The sequence below is a fragment of the Solanum verrucosum genome, unplaced genomic scaffold (assembly GCF_900185275.1).
Source record: "Solanum verrucosum unplaced genomic scaffold, falcon-dt-bn FXZP01000166.1, whole genome shotgun sequence".
Lineage (NCBI taxonomy): Eukaryota > Viridiplantae > Streptophyta > Magnoliopsida > Solanales > Solanaceae > Solanum > Solanum verrucosum.
In genome coordinates, this window is record NW_026020139.1 from 499787 (window position 1) to 513915 (window position 14129).

The window sequence follows — 14129 nt, forward strand, 5'->3', positions numbered from 1 at the left end:
CTCGAATTCAAACAAACAGTAGCCATCCGGTCATAGATAAGAATAGTACATGTGATCACCTGCATATTTTTCGTGGTCTATATCATGTAGTTATAGCAGTCCTAGGGAATTTGTTCGGTGTCATGGAGTTGTAATCTTCCTATTAATGATTGTGACAACTTTTATAGAATATGTCCTACCTTAGGGTCAGATGAGATTTTGGGGAGCTACAGTAATCACAAGCTTAGCTAGCGCCATACATGTAGTAGGAGAATTAGCCATCTTATTTATGGATTTTCCTCTGGTATTGGGGAATGGGGGGGCACCCCTACAAGACTTTAATCTGAACATACTGCCTGATTTGAATCTGCCCGCGGAACTCGAGTCCTATCAACCACTATTTCCCCAGGTTCCTCTTGGGACTCTGTCCTTAGAGGAGCAAAGGGCAGTAGACAAATTAGTCCGCCTTGAAGGGCGGCTGATCTGGACCGCAAGATGTGTCTTGGAGTCGTTGGGCTATTCGCCCCAGTCGGGTGACATAAAATTTTTTGTACAGATCTTCATAGTGGACATCGACTCGTCCGACTATGATGATCTTGTCTTAGCTCTTATTGATGAAAATTCACCCATTTTTCTTCAATCTTTAGAAGAATGCAAACTTTTTCTTGCAGACAACAACACTTTGGCCAAAAATTTAGGGATCAATAAAATAAAATAACAACACCCACCTAACCTAATAAATGTGGTGTGGAAGGGCAAGCGATAGAAAAGTCCCTCGCACGAACTACTACTACTAGAAATGGTGAGACCATTAGTGAAAGAAGGACCAAAGAGGATCCTATCCTAAAGGAGAAGGAGAAGGAGGAGGAGTAGGAGCTAGCTTTAGGGGCGGAATCGAATGATTATGAGATAAACAATGAGACAAAGGAGAGCACTTAGACGAGTCAGCCAAAAAGAAAGACCACCAAAAGTAACGACCACCAAGATAGGCATAGTAATTCGATCTTTTGATCACCCATTTTTGGAAAACCACTTTTGGGGGCTTCCACCTTACACATGAAAGATTGGATTGCCTGAATCATGTCTTATATACTATGTTACGATCACCCCATATTGATAAAAAGTCTAGAGAACAATTTTTTATGAAAATCAAGAAAGAATTTCTGGTCATAAAAATAGAAAGGCATGAATTGCGCAAGAAGTTCTTTCGGTTAAAACACCGTGCAACTCGGAGGACATAATACTTCTTGGTCAAGCCAAAAAGATTGTTGACTGGATGCTCCTACCCCACCATGTATGGCCCTTTATCTTACCTTAAGAAGAAAGATGAGGTATGAAGCATGGGACAAAATGCAAGAAGTGTATGATACAATAGATAACCTAAAGGAGTGGTGGCAACCCTCTTGATTGATCAATGCGAGTGAACTATGCTTAGACGCTTCGTAAAACCGCACCGATCTACGAGAGAAGCTAATAGATGAGTAGGCTTTCTCTTTCGATTCACGGAATGTGCTATGGGACACGATGGGAGTTTGCGTGTCTCAGTAGGAAAGATATCACCGGAGTATAGCACAAGATTTCCTTTTCTTGCTGCCATGGGGTCGACTTGTGAACAAGGTAAACCCAATGGGAACCAAAAAATGGGTGGTACCGCATTAGGCAGAAGACAATCCAAAAAGCGAAGGCTCGCCAAACTGAAGGAACGGGGTGAGATAGGCAAGAGGTAGATTGCTTCCAAGCTGGCCCAGCCGTGAGGAATCAAGAGATCTTTGCCGGTTGAATTGCGACAATAAGAAATGAAGGTTCCGATTGCAGTAAATGTCTCAAAGCTAGACTTGAAGCATGCTTCAAGTGGGAACTGTCTCATCTATCTTAACAGGACAACTAAATGAATGCCGCTGACCAGTGTGACCAGTTGATTAGTGGCCATGATTAAGACGCACATAAACCGAGCTATTCACGGGAAAAAAGGTCAGAGGGCCATATTGGAATCGTGGCCATCAACAAGCACTATGTCTTTCTTATTATAGGGATAATTGAAAGGAAGCTTAGTGAGTATTGTAACTCTTACTAGATTACGGTGGGTAGGTTGTTGTATTCACAAGTGGATGGTGCTTGGACATACAGAGGGAATGGGTGATCCAGAGCGTCTCTTTCCCATACGTACAAGTCTGGCAGTTGCTGGTCGTGCCTCTAGTCTAAGAAATTAAGTCCACAAAAGCTTCTTTAGGATTGTAGGGGGCCTGTTCGGCTAAGTCAGGATGCTCAGAAAGCACTCCTTGAAAAAGGGTTCTGACCAATATTCTCCCCTATCCTTATCTAATATAAAAATGCAATCTCTATTTTCCATTATCAAGATCCTATTCCTCACGGAGGATTCAAGGGCACCGGCCAAGGCTCCGACATGACCTACATCTCGAATGAATCTTCTGATGCCAATGAGGTTGAGTGTGATGGGCCGGAACCCTCATGGGAAGGGATTATTTCCCTACTAAATGCACCAAAAATCAAAGTAGAGAATGTCACCATTCCAAATAAAAAAGGAAAAAGTCAGGATAGGATTCACCCAGGTCCATCAGATCTCGAGCGACTGAAAGGCCAAATGATCTTCTCCATAAAGAATGGGATACTATGGAACATGACTGCATCAAGTATGTTTGATCCTGCAAGTAGTGTCAGATCTACGCAGATAAGGAAAAGGTTTTGATTCCTCTGAAAAACATGACAACGCCTTGGCCTTTTCTTCCTTCCTTGAGGACCAAAGCCAATCTTCGAAATGGATAGGTGAACCCAAATGTTTGATCAATACAAGAGTTAGCTAGGCCACTTTTTGAAATGGAAGAAAAAGGGGCCTTGAGTACTCAAATGCGTACGAGGAAAGGACAATTATTCAACACACTCAAATCTAGTGGATGGGGTTCCATATTCATGAAAAGCCAGGTTTGAACCATGTTACGAAACCAAGACAACCTATTTTACTAATAATAAGAAAGGGTTAAGGGCCTCCAATGCCTATAAATGGAAGCTTTTTTCTCTATTTGGCAAAGCAAAGGGAGATATGGATCCAGCTACCACTGAAAGACTTTCTCAAATTAATCAAAGAATTCTAAATGTTGAAAATGAAAGACGCAAACGTCAACAAACGCTTCATGCTTTTTTAGAGCATGTGTCTGTTGTTTTTTCTGGAGCTGGTGGAACAACGCATTCAACAGCTCCTTAACCAAATTCAAACCCTGGAAGAAGAGGGGAGAACCCTTTCCCGAGACAAGGAAAACCTTATTGTTAGGATGGCCTTCCGCATCTGCAGCGAAAATAATTAAGAGTCAGTCGACTCTTTGGAGTTTAAGAAGGTTTAAATAAGTGTCTGTAGACGCAAAGTAGTGTGTTTCTTCTTTTTCTTTGTTTAGTGGAGATCTACTCCTATGCTAAGTGTCTTTGTTGTGTTTGCATGTATCACTAGTAGTCTTCAATGCTTCCGTTGTTCACTTTGTAATGTTGTGTTTAGTTGTGCGGCTGGTCTATGTTTGTGTAAGCTTCCTATTTGATGTATTCCCATGTAACGGCTATTAATGAAAAAAATATGATTTGTTCTACTTCATTCTCTTTCCCTATTTTGTGCAGAAAAATTGTTGATTTGAATTCTTTTTGAAATCTCATTTTTTTCTTGTAAATTTCTTACATATACAAGCTCAAACTACAACCAAGAGGGTGGAAGTTGTGTGTTTACAGTCACTCTCTTATATCCTATAATAGCATAAGCATAGCATAAAGCTTTCATGCCTCGCTATCATATCTTTAAAACCGACATCGAAGGAGTTGAACGTAGTGAAACGAGTTGTTTCTTTGATGAAAGACGCCACAAAGCTAGTATATTTATCGCACACCTGATATTCTTTCTGATAGGAATGGTCACCTTCTAAACAAAATAGGAGTGAGAATTCCCCAACGAACGAAATAAATGAGTGAACAAGCACCGAAAGGTGTGCATTAGTGAAACAAGTAGCTTAGTCCTAGCGGACATGACAAAACTTCCCTTGGAGAAAGGCAGCCTGAGGGAACTGGATTGGTCATTCCACCATCACTCAATTATAGAGGATTCGAGCCCTCTCTCTAAAAGCCCTCTTGATGCGATGAGAAAATGGCTAGTATTCAAGGGTAGTCCCAAGAAAGCAAGCTAAAGGGCTATCCCGATAAGAAGATGAAGCCTGATCAGGCCAAAAATGAAAGCAATCTAAGGAAGGGGTAAAGCATGTTCTATTTTTTCGAATCTTTCAAGATGAAAATAGATGGATTGGCTTAACTTCCTCTATGCGGTTGCATACAACTTTGCTTGAGTAAAGAGTAGGCCATTCCAGATAGGCTGCTTTTGCTATTACTGAAGCTTTTAACAAAAAAACCTTTCCTTTATGATATTAAGGATTTTTTCAATCATTAGAGTGGTGTCATCCCCTTTCATTCATGTCTGATGGATAAAAGCCATTTGGGCCTTCGTTCATTTTGTTTAAGAAGGCTGTGACATATACATCATCTTTTCGTAGACTTTTTCTTGCCTGGATGAAAATTCAATATATGAATAGTCATTCCCTCTCAAATTCTTTATTTGAATATCTTTGCTTTTTTTGTTCTACAGATATATATTAAACTGCCTTTCTTGGAACCATCCCAAAAATGTGCTTGAGCAGAAGGAATCACGCTCGATGATTCAGGAAGACTGAAGAGAAGTCCTAGTTGGCAGTGATCCCAGTCCTGCTTGGCGCGAGCCATAAAAGTAGAAATTTGCGAGGCACTCTCTATCTCTGCCCTTTCCATAGGGCACAGGCCTTAGGAACGTAGGAACTTGCTGGCTATTGAAACTATCCTAACTTTTTAACAGGAACTGAGTTGACTTGCTAGAGGTAGGGCTGAGAATCCAGCATCCCAACCTGAATTAGAGGGGAGCTCCAATTCGAAGCGTGGGCTACTAATACTAAGGAAGGCCCCTTTCCATATCGGGGAGAGTCTGAAATAGTGTTTTGGAGTTCATCGATATAGGAGTAAAAAATTTCCAGGTACTCTAATGGATATAGCTTTTTCTGTGATTGTTCCGCAAGTCGACAGGAAACTAACTTGCTAGCATGGAATTGCAACAATAAGGAATGAAGATTCCGGTTGAAGTAAATGTCTCAAAGCTAGACTTGAAGCATGCTTCAAGTGGGAACTGTCTCATCCATCTGAATAGGACAAGTGAATGATGTCGTTGACTAGTGTGACCAGTCGATTAGTGGCCATGATTAAGACGCAGATAAACCGAGCTATTCACGGGAAAAAAGGTCAGATGGCCATATTGGAATTGTGGCCATCAACAAGCACTATGTCTTCCTTATTATAGGGATAATTGAAAGGAAGCTTAGTAAATATTGAAACTCTTACTTGATTACGGTGGGTAGGTTGTTGTATTCACAAGTGGATGGCACTTAGACATACAGAGGGAATGGGTGATTCATCGAGCTGGAACTCTCGTCACTATGGTGAGACCAACTCCAGCCAGTATCCTAGTGGAATGTGGCACCGGTTCGTTTCATGGGATCACCTACATCCACAGCGGCAAGCCAGTACTCTCTTGCTCCAATGTATGCGACCCAATTCATTAGTATGAGAGGATCAATCCTCTCATTATGTTGGACCTTTTTTATCCCCCGATTGGCCTGTAACGAATATGAAATACATACTCACACCAAACAACATGTGTTAGAACATGCTGATTCACCAGGCAAGAGATGTCATCTGCCCGTTGGAAAGAAGTCGGGACTCATGCAAACAAAAAGTTCCCTTACGCTCTAGTTTGATCGGGAGGGGGCAACTAAGATCAGAGGGATAAACTTTCCCATTATCAGAACAAACATTTTATTTCTAGGGTTCTTCACTTGTTTTTTACTTTTTTTTTAGGAAAAAAAATTACAGATGAAGCGGAAAACCTCTCCCGACAATTGGAGAAAGCCATTCCTACGGGCCTGGAACTGTGATGAATAAAGTAAGAATTTTGGGCTAGGGCCTATCCAGAAAACACGTGCCCTGCAACGGCCAGAGAAAATGCATCTTCCATACCATCATGGCACACCAGAAGAAGAAGGGCTGCTAAGCCAGATAGAAAGCCTTGGAACACCAAGACAGTAGCAACTGCGGCTACTGGAACACGATAAGGCAATGGTACAACCATGGAATAAAAGTTGTGCCTCGACAAGAAGCCTTGCATCTAGCATGTGGATTCCAATTCCAAAGCTGTGGCAAAACTGTGGGTTCATGACCTGATTTACGCCTATAGTTTAGAAGTCTCGGGTAAAACAGAATGAATCCAATTTGGGATAAAACTCCTTCCATGGGGAAGTCCAAGCTAGGATTGGGGAATCAGAAAGAAGTCATAGTCCGGGTGGGAAACTCTTCGAGTGGATCAAGCTCTTCTTTTCTTCCTTTATTACTAGATCCAGAAGTAGAAAGAAGTTGTATCGGAAAGGTGGGTTAGTCTCCTAGTGACATCCTAAATCCAATTACTTCACTCCCTTTGAAACCTGGGCCCTCTTTAGGGTGGGAAAAAAATAGAGTATAGAATAAAATGGGATAGCTTAGCAGGTAGGTACCACTACCAACACGAAGGAAAGCAACTCGAAAACAAAGCCCTTATTGTAAAAGGCTGGTGGAAGGTGTGAGATTCGAATCACTGTCTTAGTCTGCTTCTTGTTTGGATGTATCACCTACTTCATTGGAAGAGTTTTATCCCTCAACGGGAGCAAGTAAGGACTGGTTAGGCCCCTTCTATTCTGTTATTTGTTCGTAGTGCACTGGATACGCTTAGCTTGTCCTTATCTCTTCAACATGGTTATCTCAAGCACCCCCATAGTGTTGATTACAAACCAACTTCTTCTTGCTCTTAGCTGCTTTCTCCGCGTCACCTGATATAGCAAGCAGACCTGAAAGATCGAAAAGAACTGTTTAGAAGTCTCTTGCAAGACTTTTTCAAAATAAAGACCAGGCCATGGACTGGACGATAGAGGGTAATCGTGATATATTGAGAGATTTTGGAATCTTAATCCAAATTAGATTAGTATAGGAATGTGGAATAAAAGGTGGACATCGGTAGGACGGGGAGACAAATATAAAGATGGTGGGCACAGCCAACACTGTAGGTGGAGGTACACGAAGACCACATACATATCTATTTTGAATCTATATCCCACGCTCATCAGCTCTTCAGGAAGAGAAGGACTCCCTAGGTTCTATACAGAAGCTGCATAATAGCTAGGCCTGAGGATCCACAATTTCAATATTATCCTGAGAATCAGAGAGCTAATGATAAGGGATTGGAGGTGTGAATTGAGACATTTTTAGAGGGAAGGCAATGTGATGATGTGTGGGCTAAGAAAAGTATCGGTCCTGCTCCTGGCTTAATCATCATACGTGACCCCCTACTGCAATCAGACAGTGGAAAAAGAATGATAACTTAGGTGCGACGACACCTAGAGTTGTGTAGGTGAGTTAGAGCGTAAAGCCTTAACATGTTCCAAAAAAGGAAGTATACATGTCTCTCCCTCATGGATATTCTCCACAGGGGGAGAACTCAGTTTGCCGTTTGAATCAGTCCCTTTATGGACTTAAACAAGCGTCCCGAAATGGGTTTGCCAAATTTGCTTCTGTGGATGCTGGTTTTCTTCAATCCCAGGCAGTCCCTTTTTACTCATCGACGTGGAAACTATTATGTTTTTTCTTTTAGTATATATTGATGAAATTGTAATCATCGTTAATGATATTCAATTCATCATATCAAACCGTTGATTTAGAGATAGAGGTGACGGAGGAAGAGTATCGGGAGTGGTATATTCCCAGAGCCTTGAGATCTTTCTTTTGCTATTCTCCAGCAGCTCTAGGAGTTCCCGTTCTCACTTTTCTTGATCTTCCAAGCTTGAAGCTCACCTGCTTTGAGAGAGAGGAGAGACCTCTCACCATCCCCATAGTATATGAGACAAATGTATGTATTTCGATTAGGGTTGTATTCTATGGTAACAATTCTACCATTTATGTATTTTTCATTTCGTCGAAAATAAATTTTACGGTATAGACGCTTATGACCTCCCCCTCTATGCCTTGCGGTAATGATTCCTCTGGTATTACAACCTTTACCACAATGATGTTGTCCATAGATCAAATTATTTCGTGGATTGGATTTCACTTGACTATCTATGGTTCCATTGCGTGTGCTTGGGGTAGAAGTTTTGTATAAATGTATCGCCATGCTACTAAGTATTTTGATTCAAGTTCTTTTCTTTATAAGAGATGGAATGGAATAACTGGGTTGAAGTGTAATGATCATACATCTGTAATGCATTGTATGTCCCATAATAGGCCCATTCTTCTACTCTTTCCCGGAAGTTGATGACTATTCATAGCTATTACCTTGACACCAAAGAAGATTTCGACCCAATGTTTTATTTCTATCCTAGTTGATCCTGATTCGACATTAGAAGTCTATTTATTTTTCCCCAATAGCCGAATACTTTTTTCTGTACATACTGCATATTTGATTCCATCTATAAATCTATATTCTTCCCTATGAGTGAAGTCTCAATAAGAATGCTAGTTCTTACTGATCATTATGATATGAATATACCCCATCAATTCGTTATGTATGGATGATGAGATTCCATTGATACAGAGCCAATTCCAATAGACTTATTGGAAGGTCCCATTGGTGTGCATCAAGTAGGAATTGAACCTACGAATATGCCAATTATGAGTTGGGCGCTTTAACCATTTAGCCATGGATGCAAAATCAGCGAGTGAAATAGGTTTTGGTATTTCTTCTCGAGCTTCTATTTCTTCCATTAAAAGAGATTCGAGAAAAGATGGAATAGGAAGACGTGTTTCCAGAACGAACAAGATACGGGTTGAGAAGGGGGAGTTAGCAAAGTTAGACAAGATTAGAATGGGCATAGGAACATGTATTGAGGTGCCAGATTGGCTAATGCTCCCATGTTGATGCAATGTGTTCCACCAATTGACTGAAGACTTGATTATTGGTATATCGATCAGTCCAGCATGGATTGAAATAGGAGTTGGTTCGACAAAAAACTTTTGAAAATGCAGTGCACCCAGGTAAATAAGGAACAAGATGAATACAGAGGTTAAACGAGCATCCCACACCCAAAAGGTGCCCCACATAGGTTTCCCCCAAACCCCCCAGTAACTAAGGTAAACAACATAGAAAAAGCATTTATTTCTGTACCGGTTCCGGAAAACCGAAGAAAAAGGGGATGTTTTGTTAATAGGAAGAAAATAAATGCTTCTATATGAACATTTCTAACAGTGGTTTCTTCTCCAACAGTCAAGTAACTAGCACTGGTTATTCCAGCAAGAGCTCTTACTCTAACAGAACTAGTACCGTCAACTCCAATTGTAGCAGCGGGAATGTCTTGACCACCAGATATTGCATTAAAATCTTCTATTGCATTAACGGTGGAAATGGAGAGCTGGCTCGGAATATAATAGCTTGAACCGCTTAGGCTCTTTGCACCTAAATAAATAGTAGACACGCAAAAAAATTAGACGTGAAACTTATAGAGTCGTAGCCTTCTAAGACTTTCTTCTCCAACTCACTCAATCGATAGGTTGAGGCAATCAACTGGAAATCAACCAAAAGGACCTGTCAAGCCTTAGAAGTCAAAGCATGCATCACATATCATCATGTATAGCTTATTAGTTGTAGTAGCTGCATAGGAAACATTAAGCATATAGTACTTTTCTCCCTTGTCATGCATCAAATGACTGTCTCTCCTCTCTCAAAGCAGGCGAGCTTCAAGCTTGGAAGATCAAGAAAAGTGAGAACGGGAACTCCTAGAGCTGTTGGAGAATAGCAAAAGAAAGATCTCAAGGCTCTGGGAATATACCACTTCGATACTCTTCCTCCGTCACCTCTATCTCCAAATCAACGGTTTGATATGATGAATGGTATATCATTACCAATGATTACAATTTCATCAATATATACTAAAATAAAAAATAGAATAGTTTCCACATCGACGAGTAAAAAGGGACTGCCTGGGATTGAAGAAAACCAGCATCCACATAAGCAAATTTGGCAAACCCATTTCGGGACGCTTGTTTAAGTCCATAAAGGGGATTGATTCAGGCGGCAAACTGAGTTATCCCCCTATGGATAATATACATGAGGGAGAGACATGCATACTTCCTTTGTTTGGAACATGTTAAGGCTTTACACTCTAACTCACCTTAACCGCCTGGAGAGTCATTTTTTCATTTTAAAGTGGAATGTTCATTATCATAATAAGTAGTCGATTAGGAGAACTACTATATCACTACAGAGTATACTCTTCCTCATCTTTCATTATTCATCTTTTATGTATGTCCTTGGACATAGATATTCTAGATACTCCGTTCTATTATGAATCGCCAAAGTCTTCATACTTCTCCATTGTTACAATCAGATCCGAAAAAGGAGAAATCAATCAAGATGGACCTGAATTGAATCATGACTATATAAGCTATTCTGATATTAAGAGATTTAATATAGATGAAATTTGTGGAAGCAGACATTTGATTTCCTTGGACCACGTAAGAATTCGTTGTCCGATTGAATCTGCTTTTTCCTAGATGCTCTATAGGAATCCACCACTATTCCTTTCCTCCACCGATAAAGGTTCATCCCGAGTCACAAGCGCAATCTTTTTTTCTCATTCTTTTTTCTTTTCGTTATGGTAATGCAATGCAAGAGGTCGGAAATCTGGTTGTTTTTTATGATGAAAAGAGCTTTTATCTTATGTGAAATTTATGAAAACCTAAAATGTCGGTAATGTTAGAAGATGACCTACGACATCTGATGGTCAGATGTCGTAGGTCGGTATATCTTTGAAAGCTCAGACGGTGAGAATAAACGGACTTCGATATTTGGCACCAAAGGAACGAAGGCAAAGATCAAAGGCTTTATTATTGAGAAAGTAAAAGGAGGTTATTCAGTAGCCATCGCAGGTTTCATTACTTTTCTTCCAGATGGAAAATGATATTGAATAATCAATTCACCGTTGAAAACATTAATCCCAAAAAGAAGAATATTGAGGTCTTCTAACACAAAAAAGAGAATATTCTGGTCTTTGAAGGAATGAAAAAAAGGAGAGACTGGTAGAGATCCTCTTTGTCAGCGACATTCTACCTTCTATCTATCAACCATTTCATTATGGAACTTTCTCCCGACAACAATCATTTTGAAAATAATGTGCAATTCATAGCCCTCGATGATCGGGCAAATGTGATAGAAAATTTCTGCGATCAAGTATCTAGAAACATGGATGCAACTGCTCTTCATTGCCACCAGCATGGAATGTCGGTAAGAGAGCTTGCTGAACATGTCTGGCATGTTAATGATCAAGAACTTGTGACTATTCCTTATGTCATCCATATCACAAATGAACTGGCCCGTGAGGACTTTCAAAGTGGATGTATATGGCAGGAATTTGTGGATGAGTTGGAATTGATTGTCCACAGTCCCCTTGATCAATTTGAAATAATTCCATTGATTCCTATGAAAATAGGAAACTTATATTTCTCATTCACAAATCCATCCTTGTTTATGCTACTAACTCTCAGTTTGGTCCTACTTTTGGTTTGTTTTGTTACTAAAAAAATGAAAAAGAAGAAAAAAAATGGCATGGTTTGGGAGCCAAGCCGAAGCCTCCACCGTAACTTTAACTGCAAAAAAATTTTTAGAAAGACCCCGATCCTTATTTTCATTTTTTCTTTACTCTTTCTCATTATCACAGTAGTTTTGATAAGAAGAAGAAGAAAAAACAGTCTGATTCTATTTTTCATTTTTTGTTTCCTCCTTTCCCTTTTTAGTTGCCTTGTGAGATTCTTCATTATGGACTTTTTTTTGGCTTTTGTAGCACTCCCTAGAAGTTTGTCCGGTAGGAAAGCCAGAACTCTTGTAAGCCAGCTTGATAAAGGTAGTGGTAGGATGTCCGTACCACTGAAAGTGCGATAGTCCTTCAAGCAGGACTTGGGCAACAAAGTCTTACTCGTATTCCACCAACACTCGCGTATCGTATAGAGTTCTATCCTTCGCTAGACTTGCTTCGCACTGTGTCAAAAGCCAGTTGAGTTTTACTCTTCAGTAAGAATGATAAAGCATTTCGCAAGATTGATCCTATAAAGTCCGTCCCAACATTTAGCCTGAAAGAAAAAAGTGGGTAGAAGTTAAGTTTCTATCTCCTACGCTGCGCTCTCAACTGGATCAATCGCTTTGTCCTGATTTATTAAAGTGGTGCCCTGTAGAACATGTTTTATGGAATTGAACTCTGTATTCCATATTCTTTTCTTACTGATTAAATGAAGGTAGAAAGAGGAATATTCTATCAAACCCTTAGTCCGATAAGGGAATAGTATACATTCAATCCGGATAAGACACTGAGATGAAGACGAATCAAGCAAGAAAGGCAGAAAGGGCTGCTTTCTCGAGTGAGAGTTTTTTTTGGGTTAGTCTGATTATCCTCATTCAAGTTTTTAGGCGTGCGAGTAAGAGGGTAGTAGGCGAAATTTTATGAATTGAATGGGACTTCAGCTTCGACAATCGTATCCTCCTCCAGCAAATAAGGTGGAGTGGGCAAGGCAGAGAAGACAGGAAAACAAAAGCTCAAACTTCAACATTCTATTACCTGCTCATACGGGCTTTTTTTTAACAAGATTTGGATCAACGGGGTAAAGATTCCCGTGTTTACCAAGATTTTTTTAAATTATTTTCTCAATTCTGATTGATTGCCTTTTTTGATCCCATGCTTTCCGTCGGTCAACAACCAACTAAATCTATACTTCTTCACTACTCGTAAAGGCTTGACGGAGTGAAGCTGTATTGAGGTAATCATTTTGTCTCAATCAATCAAGAATGCCTCAACTGGATAAATTCACTTATTTCACACAATTCTTCTGGTCATGCCTTTTCCACTTTACTTTCTATATTCCTATATGCAATGATGGAGATGGAGTACTTGGGATCAGCAGAATTCTAAAACTATAGAACCAACTGGTTTCACACCGGGAGAACAAGATCTGGAGCAACGACCCCAATAGTTTAGAAGATATCTTGAGAAAAGGTTTTAGCATCGGTGTATCATATATGTACTCAAGTTTATTCGAAGTATTCCAATGGTGTAACACCGTCGACTTCTTGGGAAAAAGAAGGAAGATGACTTTAATCTCCTGTTTCGGAGAAATAAGTGGCTCATAAGGAATGGAAAGAAACATATTCTATTTGATCTCTAAGTCCGTACATAGCAATCCTGTGGGTCATCACTTGTAGGAATGACATAATGCTAATCCATGTTCCACACGGCCAAGAAAGCATCAGTTTTTAATCTCATTATGACTTGGTCGTTCGAAAGAGCAATTAATTCGATCAGAATGGTGGAATGGAAGGCAGTAAAAGAATGAAATACCATTTCCCCGGCCTCCACGACCTTGATGATTTCCTCCTCATATGCCCAGGTTCTCCACAATTGTAACACACTTAATAACTTAACCAAGTAAGCATTGTTGCTATTGTAGTAGTAGTATCATGACTCTCTTTGATATACAATCAATCCAGGAAATCATAGTATAGCTTCTAACCTCAATTGGCATAACTTAATTTCATCATTTGCTAAATAACCCATACATGTTATGATAACAATACTAAATGCATTTTCCAAAGTAATGGTGTTCATTATTTGGCCATCCCTTACCAAAACTTCTTGAATGTTGTCGCTAATAAACTTGAATTTGCAAATCTGGCTTTAAACCCTTCACAAACGATGATAGTAGCTAGCGAGCCCCACAAAACTCTTAATTTCAGTCACAGGACTAGGTCGGACCCAATTCCTGACTGCTTCAATCCTTTGGTGATCTACCATTACCCCTTCCCTTGAAACTGCATGCCCCAAAACGGCAACCGAAGTCAACCAAAATTCACACTTAGAAAATTTTGCATACAACTTTTGTTTCCCAAGAACACCCAGAATAATACGAGGATGGTCGGCAAGCTCTTCCTCTCTTTTCAAATAAACCAAATGTCATCAATAAACACTATAACAAACAAATCAAGAAATGGTTTGAACACATCATTCATCAAACTCACGAAA

The 14129-nt window shown here is 40.0% G+C and overlaps 1 protein-coding gene across 1 annotated transcript; it reads left to right on the forward strand.

The window, feature by feature from the left end:
* The first annotated feature begins 12689 nt into the window (after positions 1-12689).
* Positions 12690-13442, forward strand: LOC125827522 (putative ATP synthase protein YMF19). Its single transcript, XM_049506820.1, is given in 2 exon segments — positions 12690-13293; positions 13295-13442. Coding segments are annotated over 2 exon segments (468 nt in total). The 5' UTR covers positions 12690-12898; the 3' UTR covers positions 13368-13442.
* The last annotated feature ends 687 nt before the right edge of the window (positions 13443-14129 follow it).